Raw genomic sequence first — 19,509 nt, 5'->3', positions numbered from 1 at the left:
CAAGCGGCCGGGCCGCTTCAAAGCTGCCGCGACTTAAACCGCGGCGGTTCTCCCGGCGGAAATCTCGCGGTTTTTGCTGCGGCCAAACCGCGAGACTTCCGACGGGAATCCGCCCTGTGTGAACCCAGCCTAAGGGCCTTTAAGCTTTGTTATTGCAGAGTTCTCATCTTTCTTAGTTGGCTCCAGGACCAGAGCCAGCAGTATAATAGAGATTTTTATGTACTTACTGTAAAATCTCTCGTCGTGTTAATTAGAGGACAAAGACGACGACCGTGGGTATAGCTACTCCCACTAGGGGGCAGACACTAAGCAAGAGTGATAGCTCCTCCTACCAGCCGTACCTGTCCTGTCTAGCTTATCAGTTTGTATGCAAAAGGGGAAGCAGAAAAGGATGAAAACCGTGAAAAATGTAAAGTAGGATGTAAACAGTAGACCACCACGTGAGACACCTGAAACAAACACAAGGACAGCGGTCTCAGAGTCATAAGGACCAAAGCGGGTGAGTTCTGTGTCCCCAATGAATGGGACATTCTAAATAAGTCCAGGGGAAGGGAAAATTAGGCGTCAGCAGACGCAAGTTTGAGAATTTTGTAAAACTTTGCAAATGTGTGCAGAGAAGCCCAAGTGGTGGCCTTGCAGATCTGAAGAGATTAAGAGGTGCGCGCCCACAGCTCGACTGCACAGTAACACGGGAGGGATGGTCCCTGTCCATTGCCTGGTATACCTCCTTCACAGCTGATCTGATCCAAAGTGAAAATACAACTTTGGAAGCCACAAAGCCCCATCTGGCATCACATAAAAGCAGCCATGACTGAAGGTACACATTTAAGACAAGTAAATTCATAGAGCATGAATTCCAACTTATGGAGAGCGAATGCCTTTGAGTGAGTCTGAAGTACAGAAGGAGGGTAAAGCAATGTCCTCGATGTGCAAGGACGATACCACAGATTTGACAGAAAGAAGGGCACAAGACAGAGAACCACCTTGTCCTGATGTATTATGGTAAGGGGCGGCTTTGTCAACAGGGCTGCAAGTTCAGAGACTCAGCGAATGAAGGAGACAGCCACCAAAAATGCCACTTTGCAGGTCAGGAGGCAAACATACGTCACACAGAGGCTTGAAGGGATGTGACAGCAAGATGTCTAGGACCAGATTAAAGCAGAACTGAAGAATAGTATAGAGGGATGGCGTGTGCGACTCCCTGTAAGACTTACAAGAAGCACACCTGGGAGGAGATTCATTTTCTGCAATGGAAGCAAAACACAGGCACACACTATCAAAAGGCAAGGCACAGAAATTCCAGATGCCGAGATGGGAAGAGAAAGGACTTGGGGTGGTTGATAATCCACCCGAACAAGTACAGAGCATCCAGGGTGGTGTGGAGACTCTCCAGATTGCCGAGCATTAAGGCCTCTTCACCAGGATGTCGAGGTTTGAAGGAATGTTTTTTCCTGTGATCCTGCATAGTCTTCTTAACACGTGAGGTACATGAACTGGAGCATCGAAAGGAACAAAAGGATTGAGGTAGTTTCTTCTGAGTAGACCTCGCTCAGCTAGACGTGTGGTAGATAGGAGCTCTAACCACCTGTGGCCTCCGAGATGATCTTCCATTCGGACGCCGAGGAGGCGGGAACCGACAGAGGACAGTCCAGTTAAAAACTTTAGAGGCTGCATCCGCATCCCAGGATTTGAACCACAAGGTCCGGCGTGTTGCTATGGAGGCAGCCGAGTCTCGAGCTAAAGGCCTGACAGCATCCAGGGAGGCTTCAAAGATATTTTCCTGCCTGGCCAATTTATTGCACAATATCTGCAAGAGCATTAGAAAATGATGTGGTGCAGTAGTAAGCTCCACTGATCGAAGGGAAGGGGTACACCAATGATTGGCGGTTCACAGTTCATTTAGCCTGTGGACCAGGCCCCCTTGTCTTCTGAGTTTAGGGCATACAAAAGGGTGGCTGACTCCTCGGTGGGGTAACAGGGAGAATCTAGTGCCTGCCCTGTTTCCCAGTCTAGAAAGGAAACAGCAGTTGAAGATCGATGAGGGAAGAGGTCTGCCTTCTATGGACACCAAGGTAAAACTGATTAGCTTGATGCCTGCAGAAGGGGTATAGTTGGTTGAAGGAGCCAACACTCAATTGCTTGAAGTCTGTCTCTTAGTAGCAGCAGCTATACCCACGGATGAGAAATCTAGTTTATACTCATTGCAGTTTTCATGGTAAGACCGCCTGCACTCGGGCAGATGAGATCCTGCATGTGGAATCCAGCCCTGGCAGAAGCGGCATCTGCACATACCCGCTTTCTTTTGTCTTCGTCTTTAAGGTAGATGATTCGCACAGCTCGCCGTCGGACGTGTGCAGTGCTGATTTTTTCCCCCCCAAACTCCTGCTTTTACTGACGTCACTAGACAATGACTATTGCAGAAAGGCTGCACATCGGACGGCTTCCATTGACTTCAATAGAAGCCATCTGCGTGGAATCAGCGCAAAAATGGAGCATGCTATGATTTTTTTTTTTTTCCTTCACGAGTGGAAACAGCAATTGGTTTCTACTAGTGTGCAGGAAGAATCACTTTTCCATAGCATGCTATGGGACGGTATTTGCTGCGGAACCCTGAAGCGGTTGCCCACACCGGATTACGCAAAGTAAATCCACCCGTGTGCAGGCGGCCTTAGAAGGACACCGTTTTAAAAGAAGGGAAAAAGTAAATACCTCAAGTAGATAAAAGTATCTGTTGAACTGTGGGCTTTTAGTGTCTTCTAGACCTTTCAATTGCCTTGTTATGAACAAGAAAATGTCCTGTAGAAAGAGAAAACATTCCATATAGTAAAAACCTTACAGATCTACAATAACGTAATACAACTTGCAGGGTATAACATATGTAAAGCTACATACAATAACATAACCCTTTCATACAGTGTGCACCTGAAAACTGTTCGCTATAAGGAACTAGTGAGTGTGCAAACATAATGAGGATGACTAGTCCCAGGAATAGGCTCTGCCATAAAAGTTACATTAGTGGGGGCACAAGTTACTAACTTGTAATGCACTCGTCAAATCACACTAAAATTTTCCAATATACTTTCTGGAAGCAGACAACTCTTATTGCGAAAATCTGTGCAAAAAACATGGAAATTCATGTTTGTAGCTAAAAGTCTGACCCAAGCAGAGCCCGAGAAGCACAATACTCCCTAAAAATAAAAGAACCGCAGAGTTCACACACGACTTATACCTGCATCTATATGTACACATTTTCACAAAAAAATCTCCACGATACAGATTCTGGTATTTGTGTGACAAGTGTTGTGATTTGGTGCAAAGAGCGATGAGATAAGTAACCGCTCGCCATCTCACGCTTTCACAAGGAATTAACATGAAAGAGGGCATGTACCGCCTCATCAGTAAGTGGCCAATATGCCAGGTTCTTGCCCCTAACCTCAGGGTCCTTGGAAGCTGAGCAGATATATAAAGGAGTAACTAATGGCCCCTTTTAGACGAGCTGATTCTCATTTGAACGAAACAAGTGACGCCCCCGCTGCCTCGTTCGGCTCGTGCAGCCTGTTTAGGCAGCAAATCACCTTCGAGAATCGTTCAATTCTCATTCAGCATTTTATATTCCTATGTGAAAGACCGAGCGAGGAGTGTTTAAACACAACAATGACTTTTGTCCTGCTGAAGCTGAACGAAAAAGTAAAACGGATCTAATTAATCGTAAAGGTATAGATGCGAGATAACGACCGGACAATCAAAATAAATTGTTAAAACGATCAAAGTAAATAATCGATAATAGTTCCATGTAAAACGCTCCTTAACTCTGTTAGAACATGCAAAATATGTATTAGTATTTTAAATGCTCCTCAAAAGAACAGCAGGGGGCGCCATAACATATTTAACAGCAATATCTCGACACATGAGCATTTTCTCAGATTATTGCAAGTAAAAACTAGTTGTGATCCCAGATAAAGGCCGCTTTCAGACGAGCGTCTTTTAACTCCTTTTTTGGTCCATGTTTTGTGGATCATAATACGGAGTTAATGTAACTATATACCTATTCACAAGGCCCTATTAGTCACAGCATGACTCATTTTTGTCCATTGTAGCATCCATATTGGTATTTTCTATTAGACAAATACAGATCAGCATTTGCCCAGGCGGTGGGGCAGTAAATACAGATATCCTACTGATGACATACAGTGCAATGTTATTCGTAAAAGGCCATTTAGAAGTTACGATTGTTGCACATTTTTGTACCATTGATATGTCTAAATGGAAAGCCATCACACACCGCTTTTTATCGCGGCATTTCAAGCACCGTGCTAACTGTGTTTCAACGCTTCCATTGATTTTATTGGGCTTTCAGACCTGCGTTTGAAAGCGGCGTTTCTAATGCCGCGATTTGTGCGCTGTCTGTTCAATTTTTCAGCGTTTTCACACTCCGTCACTTATCACAGTAATGAGGTGCGTTTAAAAGTGCCGACAAAACTTCGTACAAGGTGTTCAAAAACACTACTCGAAATCGCTGTAAAATGCCTATTCTGAACATGTGTGAGAGTGGCCTTACTATACATTTCCTTTTTATTTGTTGCGCGATTTCAGCCTGTATAGAAAGCATTGCTGGTTCGCTTATTTCTCGCTCTCCGCTCAGTGTTTCACATAGAACGTGGAGGGCTGATTGAGAATTTAGCGAGAAGTGAGCGATACTCAGCAGAGATCTGCCAGTCTAAACATTCTGCATGAGCGCGAACTAGCGGTGAAGCCACCCGCTCCTGCACATCATTTAGTCATTAGTAGTCCCCTGTAAATGGGGCATTACACGTCAGTATTAAGGAGGCGTTACAATACGCTTGTCTGAAAGTGGCCAAATGGGTAAAATGTAGCAAGCAATCTCAGCCTACAGGACATCCCAATGTATCGTATCTGGTATTTTCTTTATTTTTCAACTCAAACTGGCCAAATTCTACAGAGCAGTTTCATTAGTCGCTACCTTTAGTTTGTCGTGTGAGGTGTAGGGTGCCTCTGGTGCATATATTCTGAAGATATCAGCCAAACAGCAGGCCACGAGTAGGCGGACATCTTTATTTGGATTCCTGAGGAAGAATTCAGATGAGAGGTGCAAGGCTAAAGGGAGATATTGCTGCTTTTCATCTTCCGAATCCTGGTCCATATCCATAAACGTTTTAACCACCATCTAAGAAAAAAAAAAAACCACGTTAAGCATATCCTGTGTACGGATCATCAGACAATTTTTTTTCAAGACCAGATGGACATTTCTGAATGAGCACTAAGGACATATTCCGTTTGTGCCTCCCGTAAAGCACAGGCCCACATTTATACACTATTTATACACTATTTTACAGTCTAATTGTACATGTAAAGTGCCTCCGCTTACATAGAAGAGCAGGACGGGAGGATACACAATAAGTCTGATAAATCCGTCCATGCCACCTGTAACTGTGGACTAGGAAGTAAGGAAGATGGGACAATACCTCTGCAGCGCCACCTATTGGACTAGGACATATAGCATCTTGCTGTCTCCTAGGCTGTAGTAATCAGTAGGGGAGGCGGTACTATAATCACATTGCATTCTACAACGCTGGCTCCTGCAAGGATACAAGACTGTTCTTGTGTATTCTCCCACATGCTAACCATTTTCTATATAACTGACGGTACATTTTATTCTAGAAATAAACCAGATGCCGGACATTGTCGTTTAGTATTGATCTCGAGCTGCAGCCAATACTACAGTCTCCAATCATACTTTTGCAGGCTTCAGATTATAAGTCACCCAGCATCGTTTGCTGCCTGAACATGTGTGTATAGCGGGCTCCGGTGAGCTGCATTCTGGGAAGTCTTTACATCAGGTATATCTGGTGTAGGGAAATCTAACAGTGGCCATACACATTAGGTGTAGATCGGCTGAACGCAATCCTGTTAGTCGGGATCGGCTGATCAGCTGCTGTATATATGGCCGCCTCCCAACATCCCCCCCATTGCTAGATGTCAAGGGAGAAAAGGATTTGGAAGCTGCCCATCTACATACTGAGACAAGCATGTTAAGCAGAGCCAGACACGCATGGGAAACCTCTGGAAAGACCGCTGTCGGCCTAATGCAGCTATCTATAAAGCATGGACAGCCTTAGGGGCTTTTTAACTGATTAAGGACCAAGCACCATAGATTTACAGCGCTTGGTCCTGGGCGATATCAGAAATGTAGCACAGGATGAAAGCTGCTGCCTTCCCTTTTGCAGGCTACATAGTGAATAGAAAAAGCAGAAGTGTCACTTTTGCTATTCGACCCAGCTATCATGTGACTGCCAAGGTGCCTCCTGCCAAGACAGAGCTGCAGGGTCTTAGCTGACCCAGACCAGCTCTTTTAGGGACTAGGTAATACTTTAGCTAGCATGCTCTGTCCAGGTCCCTCCGGCTCCTCTTCATAGAAGCGGCATGTACTTCCCGACAGTCCTCAGCACTTGGACATCATTACTTCCTGGTTACAGGATTTATAAATCCCGCCTCCAGAAAGCGATGGCTGTGATTGGTTCTTTGACCGCTGCTTAGCCAGTTAATGCAACGCTGGATGAACCAATGCGAGGGCTGTGATTAGTTCATCCAGCGCTGCATAGATTGGCTAAACAGCGGTCGCTGAACCAATCAACAGTCATTGTGTTGGGGAGGCGGGATTTATGAATCTTATAACCATGAAATGATATTGTGCGAGCGCCAAGGACTGCAGGTAAGGACGTGCCGGAGCTATGAAGAGGAGCGGACATGGACCCAGCTTGCTAGGCAAGTATAAGACCTCTCCCAAAAATAAAACCTAGCGCCTCTTCTGGTGCAAAAATGAATAATACTGGGTCTTCTTATTGGGGAAACACTTTAAAAAATTTAATTAACTACAGAAGAAAATATACAAATTATATATCAGAAAGTCCGAAACAAAATGAGGAACCAATTCCTGTACTTCCGTGGCCCACTCTGTCACTGCGGGAGCCGCTTCTACCCCCGCAGTGACATCACTCTGAATGGAGCTGTGGCAGAGCACGTGTGCGGTCAGTGCTCCATTTATTTCAATGGGTCTCAGTAATCCCAATGAAAGTGAACTGAGCATTGCACAACCGGTGCTTCATTCAGTCTCCTGCACACTGCCTGTGTTTGATAATAGGGAATAACTTGACATTTTGGTAGAACCCCTTAAAGAGCATTAGTATTTGGGGTGCCATTACATGAACATTTATTTCTTCCCTGCAAAATGCAGGCAGTAAACCTATTGTGACCAGGAGGGCTGTGAAGCTGATAAACCAAACTTCCAACTCGTCTTTGACATTGCTATCCCAGCCGGAAAGGCTGTTTACATGGTCGCATAGACCTTCAAATGTTTCTCTAAAAACTTTGTAGGCCAGAAGGGCCTTATTGATAGACACTGTGCAAAACTCCGTCCTGATGAAGCAATCTTTGCCTTATTGACTGCAGAAACGCGTCGATGGAGGAAGGGGCTTCAGACATATAAAAATAAGAAGGAGATGATACATCAGATCTCCAATAAGAATGGTCAGCCCCATACATGAACTATAAGAGGAACGGATCGGTGTTTCTTCTATATAAGAGAAACGTATGTGAATGTGCTGGGCTATTTATCTCTGAGCACAAGTAGAACACCTTGACATTCAATGTCTCCGCATGAATAGAATTTGTATCCCTTATGAGATCAACTTAGTGATTAATACCAGGGCAATTATACATCAATATGTAACTTAGTATTGGGTCACTTTAATGAATCATCTGGTAGACTTCTTAGACATCTGAGGGTATATATAACAGCATATTGTCTTCAGTTGTGCTGAGTTGGCAATCTACCTGTGAGATAGTCATCAATTTAGACTGAGGAATTACCCTAAGCAAATAGTGAAGTCAAATAACTGAAAATTGGATGTCAGATGGACTAGTCAGAGGTGTACTATCTAAAGAGAGAGATGAGAGATAAAATAGAGTTCCCCTAATACATGGGTGAATAACGGTAACTGGAGATAAACCCCTCTACCTGATGTGGTGTTTACACTATAAACCTCTCTATTTAATCACCCATTTTTTCACTGTAAACACAGTGGTATTGTGGAATATATGTTTGTCTGTGTAATATATACTTCGCCAAAATATTAGATTAGTTTTTCCCTTCGGTGATTTCTAAACTTCCAGCTCGGACTTCATATTCGACTCATGTTTAAGTGCTAAATTTACTATATTAAAATTGTAACAGCAGGCTTCAGGAAGAAACAGCTCAGGGGCCCAGTCTACGGCTGGATTCACACAAGCGTATATTGGCCTCCGCTTTCATGGCCGGCCGATATACGCTACCATCTGATGCATTGGATTCCAGTGCATCAGATCACACAGGCGTATTCTCACAGCGTAAAAGCACCTGGATAGTCCTGGAACTATCTTCCTGGCCAGAATACATTGACCGCTGCATAGACTCCCATGAGAACTAATAACAGCTGCAGGAGAAGGGAAAGGAGGGAGTTTAGCAGCATGACTGCTAAACTCCCTCTCCCTTCTCTCTGCCTCCCATTGCTGGCTGTGGACAAGGGGCAGGAGCTTTGCTCCGCACCCTCCCATTGCACACAGATGGGGGGGGGGGGGGGGGGGAGAGGCAGAGAGTCGGAGGGAAGGGGGAGACAGCTTTGCAGAGCTAAACTGTCTCCCCCTACCCAATGGCATGGCGGCCATGGCATATACGCGCCTGGCCTGTGCCGTGTGAACAGGCGCACAAATGTTAGATTTCTGCGCCCGTTCGTGTTCTTATGGCGCCCATGGGCACATGTAAAACCGCCTACGGCTATGTGAAAGAGCCCTAATGGAGAGGAAAGGCAATACGCGGTCTTTCCACATCCAATTAGCAATGTTTTGTATAAAAAGGGGCTTAGATTATAGAATATATATCTACAGGACATTTTGAAACTTTCCATTTCCAAATAAATTCTGTTCTGAATTAATGACCAGAGATGAGCGAGCACACTCAGATACAGCGGTTACTGAGCATCGCTCTTCTCGAGTAACTGCTTACTGGTCCGAGTGTGCTTGGGGTGGCATCGGGGGTGGGGGTGGTGAGCAGTGGGTGGCGGAGGGGTAGCAGGAAGGGAAGAGTGAGAGATCCCCCTTGAGCACGCTCCGACCAGTAAGCAGTTACTCAAAAAGAGCGATGTTCGCTCATCTCTATTAATGACACCATCATAATCCTTCTCCCAACTCCACAGCCCTGGTAATCAGCACATGTAGACTCCACAGTTCAATGACTATGGAGAGTCCAGGTGCCGGCTGCAATCAGCGGTACTCTGCCTGTGTTTTGCAGGGAACGCACGCTGCTGTAGCAAGTCTGCTATTACACAACTGCTAACAAACTAAATCCAGACTAACTGGCTCTATGCAATCGGTTCAGTTTAGAACGATGCTGCATACAGTTATTTTTGCCGCCAGAATTACAGAAACCTTGCATTACCTTAAAGATGTAACAAGCAGTCTTGGGCTTCCTTCACACCTGCGTCAGGGGTTCAGTTTTCCTGCTCCGTTTGGTGAGGATGAAAGGGGAATCCCCTGGCCGAACGCGATCAGTCTGACAGAACCAAACACTGAGCGGACCCCATTAATAATGGGCTCAACTATCCGGCATGCAGCGCCATTTCTTCTGGTATTTTGTGTTGGATCGGTGACCGAACCTCTGACCGGAGGCTCCAGCGCAGGTGTGAAAGCGGCCTCAACGTGACAACGCAACAACATATATTCCAACACCACAGTTGTATGAAAAATAAACCCTTTGGAATTACCTGGATTTCAGCACCGATTACTAATAAATTGGGGTCCGACTGTTAGGCTGCCTGCACACAGGCGGGTCAGACCCCACATGCAGGATTACCCGCAGCGGAGTTTGATTTAGCGCCCGGCCAGTGACCCCCAGCTTACTGCTCCGGGGGCTTCTCGTCTGCTGTGAATGTGCCAGCCAGCACATGTCCAGTACAGAGGATGCCGCACCATCACTATGGCGATGAAGCGGCCTCCCCTGCTGTGAATGTGCTGGCCGGAGAAGTTGAGTACGCTGTGCTGTCACTATTGCGATGACGTGGCTCTTCTGCAATGATTGCAGAATGGCTGCGGGACGGGCAGCTTCCATTCACTTCAATGGAAGCCGGCCGTGCATAGCCCACACAAAAAATGGCAGCATGCTGCGATTTTTCCCCCGCAAGCGGAAAATTGCAAACCACTTCCGCTCGTGGGCAGGAAATCGCGTTTTTTGATAGTATGCTATGGGCTGAGTTTGCTGCAGAATTCGGAGGCGGAATTCCGCTCTGGATTTCGCAATGCAAACCCACCAGTGTGCAGGAGGCCCTAACCAGGCCACAACTATAGCCAACATAGTGTAAACTAAGACTGACAACAAAACATTTTACTAATTATTTTTAATTGATAACTGTAAAATCTTGAAAGCAGGTGTAACTGAGCGATGCATGAAGTCCTAATCTACACTGCAAGTAACGCCTCTAGTCACGGCCCTCGCTCCCCTCCCCCATTGTCTAGGGTTTGCTGGCACGCTGATCAGACGAGAGCTCGATTACAGGCGCAGCACCACCCCGCTTCTGCAACGGTACGGAGGCAGAACAATAAGCAAATACATACTGCAATAAATTACTCCGTGGCAGATACAGCAGGGTAAATAATTCTGGTAGACGCAGCTAGATGCTTTCACAAGTACTACTTCCAGGTGAATAGCAACAATGATGGAAGTACAAGGCCTCCATGCCGTACTGACCGCCACCACCTCCTGGATACCGGCAGCACCGATACATGACACGCCACGCACCCAACACACACGATCAGAAAGTGACCAACGCCTCTATATTCACAGGGCGCATTCACGGTGTGAGGTCCAACCTACTCCGATGTGCTCAAATATCACACATGGAAGTCACCTATTGATACAAAGGTCATTCACATCAGTGATTTCTCTCTCGGATTGATGGCCCAAGATAGGGGAATCGATGTCGGTCCCATCTTTGGCCGACTCCTGTCTAAGAATCACTTGCTGTCACTTATGGCAGGCAAAAAAAAATAAATAAATAAAAATTTAAAAATTTGCAAGTTAGGGTGACTACCCACTACAGTTTTTTTTCACTGTGAAATTCGCGGCGTTTTTTCCCCTGCAGGGGTCTATGGGACTTACGTTAAAATTTACAGCGAAATCGCAATTTTGCACGATCGCGATTTTAGCTTTACAAGTCCCATAGCCCATAGACCCCTGCAGAAAAAAAAACGCTGCGAATTTTGCCGTGACAATAAACTGTAGTGGGTAGTCACCCTTAAAGAGCCTGATATCAGTCTGAGTTTTTCTGACCGCTATCACCCCCCCCCCCCCCTAAATAGGATATCAGTCGTACAGATGGAGATGAGAGTAGAGATGCTGATTGGACAGGAGGGCGCTTCTTTTAAAGCCTATGCTAACCTTCCTCTCTCCCTGTAAATCTGTGATATGATGCATTGGACCCCTCTGTGCGCCACCTATTCTCCCCAAAACCAGTGGTCCTAGGTGAGAATATTGTCTGTCAGTGATCTGCAGGTTGCAACACAACCGCATCCACTTTCATTGCTGCGGATGCAGGCAGAGTAACACTGCGATCTTTGGCAGCAAGATGTGTGGCATCCACAATAGCGGAGTAACGCTAGCATAAAGTTGGCCAACCCTGCCCAAGTTTTTCCCTGTTGGCCGGGGACACATGGAGACTCTGTATTGGCAGCTGCAGGACACATCTTGAATTATCCCTCTGGTCAGCAATAATATTTCTAAAAAGAAAGCCAGAAAGCTGCACTAAAACGTCTCCTTGTGGCCCCAGCTTAAAAGGGTTATCTAGGAAGTGGCTGCAGGGATACACCAGGGTGCAGAGCGGAAGCCGCTGCTCCGACCCTTGTGTAGTGGCCAATGCTGGTAATTGCAAGTCCAGCTCTCATTGCAACCAACGGGAGCTGCACTTGTAATTGCAGGCTGCAGTCCCATTGATTTCAGTGAGAGCTGCACTTGCAATCACGACAGCTACACAGGGGTCAGAGCAGTGGCTTCCGCATCAACCCTCGGTGTATTCTGGGGCGGCCTGGATAACCCCTCTAAGGAAACTGCCTGCTTATTAGTTAGAACCACAAAATAGTGCCCCAAAATGCAAGGACAAGCCCACATCTGATTGGCTGGCGGGAAACAAAGTCAAAGATTTGGGACGGATCAGACTTGTGCAACTGAACCAAAGTGAAGATTTGTGTCAGTATCACCAATGAGTACAACAAGCGTATACATCGGACATGGGGAGCACACTTGTAACTTTCTTCAGAGGCTACTTGGAAAATGAAAGATACAAACTAATTGTTATGAAAACATCCTTCAGATTTTAGGTTCAGACTCATTGTGGAGAATTTCTCAAAAGGAAAAGTGAAGTCTGAAAGTACCATGAAAAACTTAGTCACGTCATCTCAAACTTCTTATAACCAATGTGATAACGAGGAAAATTACAATTCACTTTAATTACTGAAACTGACATTTTCTGCTTTAAAAAAATTGTTCTCCTCTTCCTCTGAATATTCTGCCCACTGCCTGTTAAGTGATACCTGTGCCAAGTAACAGACAAGTTAGAGGAAGAGGGGCGGGGCTTAGCATAAACCAGCTCCATGTAAGGGCCCATTCACATGGATGTCTTTTCTGTCTGCATTTTGTACTCACCAAACAAGGACGAATTAAGGCTGCCTGTCCACAGGCGTTGCGATATCCCGCTGCGGATCTCCGCCCCGGAGCAGGAGCCAGCAGACAGGCTCACCACGGAGAATTGCGGCAATTTGCCATCCGTTCAATGCTATTGAAAACGTGCACTGCATTACCCGCAGCCGGATTTTCTCCGCGGGGAACGCAATGCAAAAACGCCCGTGGACAGGCAGCCTAAATTGGCGTATTCAGACAGCAGGTTTTTGCTTTGTTTTTTTCAGTGTCGCACGTAAAAAAAAAAAAAAAATTTGACTGATCAAAACTGCCCGCTAAAGTCTATGGGTGTGGAAGAGAACACATTGTAAATATGCATTAGCATCTGAACTCACTTAGTTGTGTTTTTTTCACAGCCTGTTTTCTGTGGGTTGACACAAAACTGGCATCACTTGGCCCTTCTTGTGTTTTTTTTTTTGCGTGCATGCAAATCGCAATTAGCACAGATGCAACACGAACGTGGGGGGAAAAAACGCATGTATGCTCTAAATAAGTACACAAATACTGAAAACTGTGCTTTTCATTGACCGAGATTGCATATGCCTGTATGAATAAGCCCCAATACATAGCGGTATTAGTGTATCTTGACGCCACCGGAAGTAGTGGTGGAGTCAAGATACAAGTTGACAGGGGTTTCACGCCCTGTTTGTCATTGGCTTTCACCCGGCCTCACAGGTCCACCCATCACGGCTGAAGAAGCACAGCGGTCCGCGTCTCTCTCTCTCTCTCTCTCTATACCCCGTGCTCAGGCACGGCATCGGCCTCCCAGCAGTGCAGATGAAGCTCAGGGGTGTGCAACTGTCTCCCACGCTTGTCGGCATGGCAGGAGCGCACAAGCAGCTGTAGGGTTCTCTGCCTGTCTCCCCCGTCCTCTGCCGTGGCATCGCCCTACTAGCAGCACTGAAAACTTTGAAGGCTGTCCGGCTCTCTCTCCCTTGGTCCTGAGGCTCACAGGTGCATTCAGGGCCAATGAGGTCAGAGGCGGGGGTCAGGTGTTGTGGCACGGAAGCGCTGACATAGAATCGCTGGCTGTGTAGGACCGGTGAGCGCCGCAAGTCTCATAAGCTCGGCAGTTTGTGGCAGGTGGCTGGGGTGGGCACCATTTCATCAGGCAAGCACTTTGGCAGCACCGGCGGCAATGAACTGTATGTTCCCTGGCTACAGAAATCCGACCCCAGCCTAAATGAAAGGAACGCGCTGCTGCTAGGACCTACATTAAGACAGCCAATCAGGAGCTAGGGGTGTGACAGGGGCGTTTTCCCTGTCAAACGCCTAGTTTCCGGTGGCGTCAAGAAACACTAATACCATACATAGCCTGTTCAGCCCACTTTCCTCAGCTGCTAATGCACTACCGCTCATCCTTCCTGTGTCTGAACAATAAGTAGCCACCAGTCCTGATCTACAAGCCTGTTGCGCATGTGCAACGGCCAGCACAGAAGAAGAATGACAGGTACGCAGGGGTCACTGGCCGGGCACTGGGTCGGATCCTGGTGCGGGAATATATAAATACAGAATATAAGTCATAGTGGCCAGAAACCTTGTCATTCCTCGTGTGCAGACAGCTAATCCTGAGTCGTTAGGTACGCTTTAAGACTGCTTGTGAATGCTGTGAACAAGTTTTACTTGTTTCCTTTTATTATTTCTAGGTCTTAAAATTCCTTTTAAGAGGCGCATCAGTAAAACTGGATGCTGGCAGTATTTGTCATTAGTCTTTTCATTCAAACTTGGTGGATATTTAAAAAAAAAAAAAAAAAAAAAACGCACGCACCCCCCCTACATTGATTTGGGGGCATACACTATAGGCTGAGGATTTCAACCATATGCAGATTTGGTTTTTCAGCCTGCAGCCGTGATATAAAGCTACACTCTGCGAACATATGAGTTCGCTCCATATCCAAAAGGGTGTTAACTATGTTAACCCTTTCCAATCCACTGATGTCTTCCTACATTCTGACTGAAACTTGTACAGCTCCAATGTCAGAAGATGTCCGACAGGGTATTCTTACCGTCTATTTCCAGCCACTCCGCTGTCTGAGCCTCTCTGGCGCACACACAGTGGCTTTAGCCAGCAGATGGCACCGCTGTATAACAGCAAAAAGAGAAAGCCTGAATCCAAAATTGGATTGTAAAGGGTTAAGCAGCTGATGCCTGCCTGCAATAAGCCATAATAGATCGTGCTTAACCACTTAGATGTTGTGGTTGATGCTGACTGCAGCATCTAAAGGCCCATTTAGACGGGACGAATCTCGGGCAAATGATGCCCGACACTCGTTCCCGCAAGTACCCACTCACATGCTTTTGCACAGGAGCGGGTATTGTTGCTTCACAGCGGGGCGGCAGGAGGAGATTTCTCTCCTCACTGTCCTCCACCCCCTTAATGTAGCGCCCGTTCAGTACAGTATTAACAGAGACCACGGAAAAATGCACGTTTTTTCCATGATCGCCAGCGGGGACTTTTGTTTCTCCCGGCGGTGTAAAACCATGGGCATATCCCACTCCGTCCGTGGGTATGAGGCCTTACAGAGCTACTGATCTTTATACTGATAAGTCTACTAATGTAATAAGGCACCACCGCAATCTCTGAAGAATTAGACTATTGCTATACAAACATTTGTATTTTTTTAATAAAACAAACAGCCCCAAGCTAAGTACATGGGATGACTGCCTGGGTGCCCCAGTCTACTGCCTGAGTATTGCTGCTGTTCCGCACGGAGGAACAGGAGGCTGGAATCGGCAATGGACCGCACAGAGCCCACGGTGCACCATGGGAGAAGACCTGTGGTGCATCGTAGGTGAAGATCCCGGCGGCCATCTTGGTAAAGGAAGAAAGAAGTCGCCGCAGCGCGGGGATTCGGGTAAGTAATAAACTTTTTTTTTTTTTAACCCATCCCTTGGGTTTGTCTCGCGCCGAACGGGGGGGCCTATTGAATAAAAAAACACCAGTTTCGGCGTGAGACAACCTCTTTAACCCCTGAATGACAAAGCCCGTTAGCGCCCTAATGACGAACTAAATTTTCAGGTTTCTTTCATCATCGTCACATTCCAGGACCCACAACTTTAGAATTTTTTTTAACTGACAGATATAAAAGGCTTGTTTTTTGTGGAATAAGTTGTATTTTTTAATGACATACTTTCGGGGGGGGGGGGGGACGGACGGACATATACTTTTATTGGGCGGTAGTGATTGGGGAAAAAGAAAATCCGCAATTAATTTTTGAATTCTATTTTTATGGCGTTCAGCATACAGAATAACGTGATAACGTTATTCTCTGAGTCAGCAGGATTCCTGCATACCGTGTTTATACACCTTTTTTGTGTGTGTTTGTGTGGGGGGGCGGGGGCGGGGGTTACCATTTTGTACACAAGAAAAAGATTTGCTTTTGTATTGCTGCATTCCAAGACCAATATTATTTTTCCATTGATTGAACTGTATTTGGGGCTTGTTCTCTGCACGACCAACTCTAGTCTTCATTTATCTAATTTTTGCCAACATAAGATTTTGATTGCTTTTTATTCCCATTTTTTTTATTCTAGAGGCAAGATTAACAAAATCTGCAATTTTTTTTTATTTTTAACGGCGTTCACCATGCTGAATAAATAAGTGGTTAAATAAATTCTACAGGCGATACGATTATGTCAATACCTTAATGTATCATTTTTTGCAACCTTTTCACACTTTAAAAAGAAATATTTTTTTTATTGGTGCATTCAGAGATTCCCAATGTTGCTGTGAGGGGTTTTTTGCGAGAGGAGTTGTACTTTTATTATTGTTGATCCATGTGACATTTTGATCTATTTATAGTCCGTTTTTTGTAAGACGACTTACGACAAAGAAAGTTAAATTTGCCTGTTTCATTGGATTTTTTCCTTCATGTGTCATTACAAACGGCTAGCAGATGTGATTTTTTTATTTTTAAAACATACAAGGGAAAAAGGTGAGTTTTGGCTTTGTTTATTTTATTTTTTACACTAACTTATGTCCCACTGGGGGACTTAAATATCACCATATTTTATCATTCTTCTAATATACAACTATACCTCAGTATAGCAGTGTATTATAAAGCCTATCAAGCAAGCACAGCCAAAGGCTGAGTCTCATAGGCCGCCGTAGATGGCAGACCCACAGGCCTTATTGACACTTTCAAGTGCCATTGCAACCTATTAGGACCCAAGAATTACATTGCGGGGATCCGATGGGTGTCAGTGGGAGCCCCTCACTCTGTTAGCCTTCTAAAAAAGTGTCATGTCATATCTCTCTGCGGTCCCCGGAATGCATCGCCCATTGATTTCAATAGGAGCTTTAATGCATGGCTCTCACATGTGTTGTGATGCAAGGCTTCCCATTGAAATCAAGGGGAAACACTTCTTATCTTCTGTAACGCGTGAAACTTGCGCTAGAGGATTGCAATTTCACTGATGCAAGGCATTTTTGTCTGAAAAACACCTTGCACCCGTGGGTAAATGGCACGCTCGTGAGCCCTGTATGGGGCTGAGTTTCTTTCCAGATATCGCACTCGCCCGTGTGTAGGAAGCCTAAAAGCCCTTTTACATGGCCCAATAGTTCAGATTCTCACACCCAGCGTGTAAATGCACGCCCGACTGAGCGACAAACCATATTCTTTTATAGTCGTATAGTTTAAGCATGCATAAAAACTGAAGATGATCGGCCCGTATAAGTAAGCAGACGTTCATACCGGAACGACTGCCCGTTTACTGTGAATGGAGGTGGGTGGGCCGGAAAAGCACAGTAACGATCATCCTTGGGACGGCCCGTCAGGCATCTGCACCCATGTAATATCTGTCCCATGTAATAGGGTCCTGACTGATGTGTACATGCCTGTCTACTAGGAACACCGATAAGTGCAGACGACAATATGGAAAAATACGGACCACAAATGGTTATGTAAGTGGGGAGAAACCAGCAGGATGAAAGAAAAACAGACCACCACCTTATGTGGTGTTTCATCAGCAGCCTTGGCTGCGCTTTTAGCTGTGCTGTAAACGCAGCCAAAACGCTGGCATAGCGTATGGCAGCGCTGCTGAAATCGGGAGGAATCTGCAGAAAACGCAGTGTTGAAAAACGCTGCATTACTGCAAACACCTGTGTGAGGGATGCCTTACAATTATTTTTTCTCACCGTCCTGGACTGCCATAACTTTATCTTGGGGATGGGGGATGTGTGAGGGCTTGTTTCTTGTGGGACGCCCTGTCATTCTATTGGCACCACAGTACAATAAAAAACAAATAAAAAGTTGTGTGGATTAAATTTTTTTTTCTTGGAGCCAGGGAGGAAAAAAAAAATTCTACCGGATGTGCAGAGTACCGGATAAGGCCGTCTGCACACGACCGGGTCGGATTCTGCATTAGCAAGGGCCCACAGCAGGATCTAGCCCTGTGCCCGGCCGGCGGCCGCGTGTACCCGTCTTCATTTGTAGTGCGGATGGCCCCAATGTCACTTTCATAGACCAGACCTCAAATGGACACGGTGATGCCAAATGAAATGTTTTTTGTTTTGATTTTTTATTAGAAAGACAGAAGGGGGGGGGGGGGGGGCTTTCAATAGTCTTTATTTTTTTTTACATTAACACTTTTTTTAAAAAAAAATACATTCTCTTTCTTGGTCACTTGTACAGTTACAGCCGAGTCATTGCTTTCGCTATTCAAACATATCAAACTTCAGAAAAACCTCAGTATTAGAAAATAAGGAAACTTTTCTAGCATGTATAAAACCTATAATAAACCGGTTAGAGAGAACTTGAACCAAGACTATCCGACCTCCTATAATCCTGCCTGCATTTCCTTTCCTTTGCCATACATTGAGTCTAAATAACGAAAGTATCTAACCGACTAACAGGACACATATGGGATGAACAGGTGGGGTACAGGTGGAAATAATTTAAAAAAAGAAAAAAGGGGGGGGGGGAGATTTATGAAGGTGTAAATGTGTGAGTGGAAGTAGATTAGTTAGTTTGGGGGTTGAGTAACAGTCGATAATCCTCTGAGCCCTGGAACTCTATCCAGTGGTACCATGTTCTTCTAAACTTTTCTTGTGAACCCTTTAGTGTCACAGAGAGGTCCTCCAACTCCATAATCCATCTCACTGTATTGAGCCATAAGGCCATGGATGGCGGGGCAGTCTGTCTCCAGAGCCTGGCAATACATGATCTCACCGCGCCCACCAAGAAGCATACCACAGATTTTTTATAAACAGTCGTTGGTATATCACAATGATGCAGGAGGAAAAGAGACGGTGATTTTGGTAAAGGAAAGTGGGTAAATGTCGAGGTTATCCGCCACACCTCTGACCAGAAGCCCGCCAGCACTGGACAGTCCCAAAAGACATGAAACACAGTCCCTTGTTCCGCCCCGCATCTCCAACACAAGGGGGAGACGTAAATAACTTATGTACATGGGAGGGCACTCTGTACCACATTAACACTTTCTACTTGCAGTCCTTTTAACAGGATACCAAACTTTTATACTTTTTGGGGGGTTTTTGCTGTACTTTTATTTTTCAAAGACGTAATTCTTTTCAATTATTTTCAGCCGCCATCTTCCTCACACAACAGCTTTAATTTTTCCGTCGACGTAGTTGTGCAAGTGCATTTCTGGAGGGTTTTTTTTGGACAACGTTCACTGTACGGGGTAAGTAATGCGCTACTTTCATAGACTGAATTTTTACAGACACGGCGATACCAAATATGTATAAATTGGGGCGATTTCAACTTTTG

The 19,509-nt window shown here is 45.6% G+C and overlaps 1 protein-coding gene across 4 annotated transcripts in view; it reads right to left on the bottom strand.

Moving 5' to 3' along the window:
* Positions 1-19,509, bottom strand: part of PDS5A (PDS5 cohesin associated factor A) — a 77,101-nt gene that overhangs the window by 47,708 nt on the left and 9,884 nt on the right. For all 4 annotated transcript variants that reach the window (XM_066573169.1, XM_066573170.1, XM_066573173.1 and 1 more), the window contains exons 3-4: positions 4,982-5,185; positions 2,710-2,796 (exon numbers count right to left, since the gene is read on the bottom strand). In XM_066573169.1, the coding sequence (XP_066429266.1) occupies positions 2,710-2,796; positions 4,982-5,185 (291 nt within the window). The remainder of the gene's footprint in view (positions 1-2,709; positions 2,797-4,981; positions 5,186-19,509) is intronic.

Source organism: Eleutherodactylus coqui, chromosome 7 (assembly GCF_035609145.1).
Source record: "Eleutherodactylus coqui strain aEleCoq1 chromosome 7, aEleCoq1.hap1, whole genome shotgun sequence".
Classification (NCBI taxonomy): Eukaryota; Metazoa; Chordata; class Amphibia; order Anura; family Eleutherodactylidae; genus Eleutherodactylus; species Eleutherodactylus coqui.
Note: the sequence above shows the minus strand (reverse complement) of the source record. Positions and strands in the feature narration are given on the sequence as shown.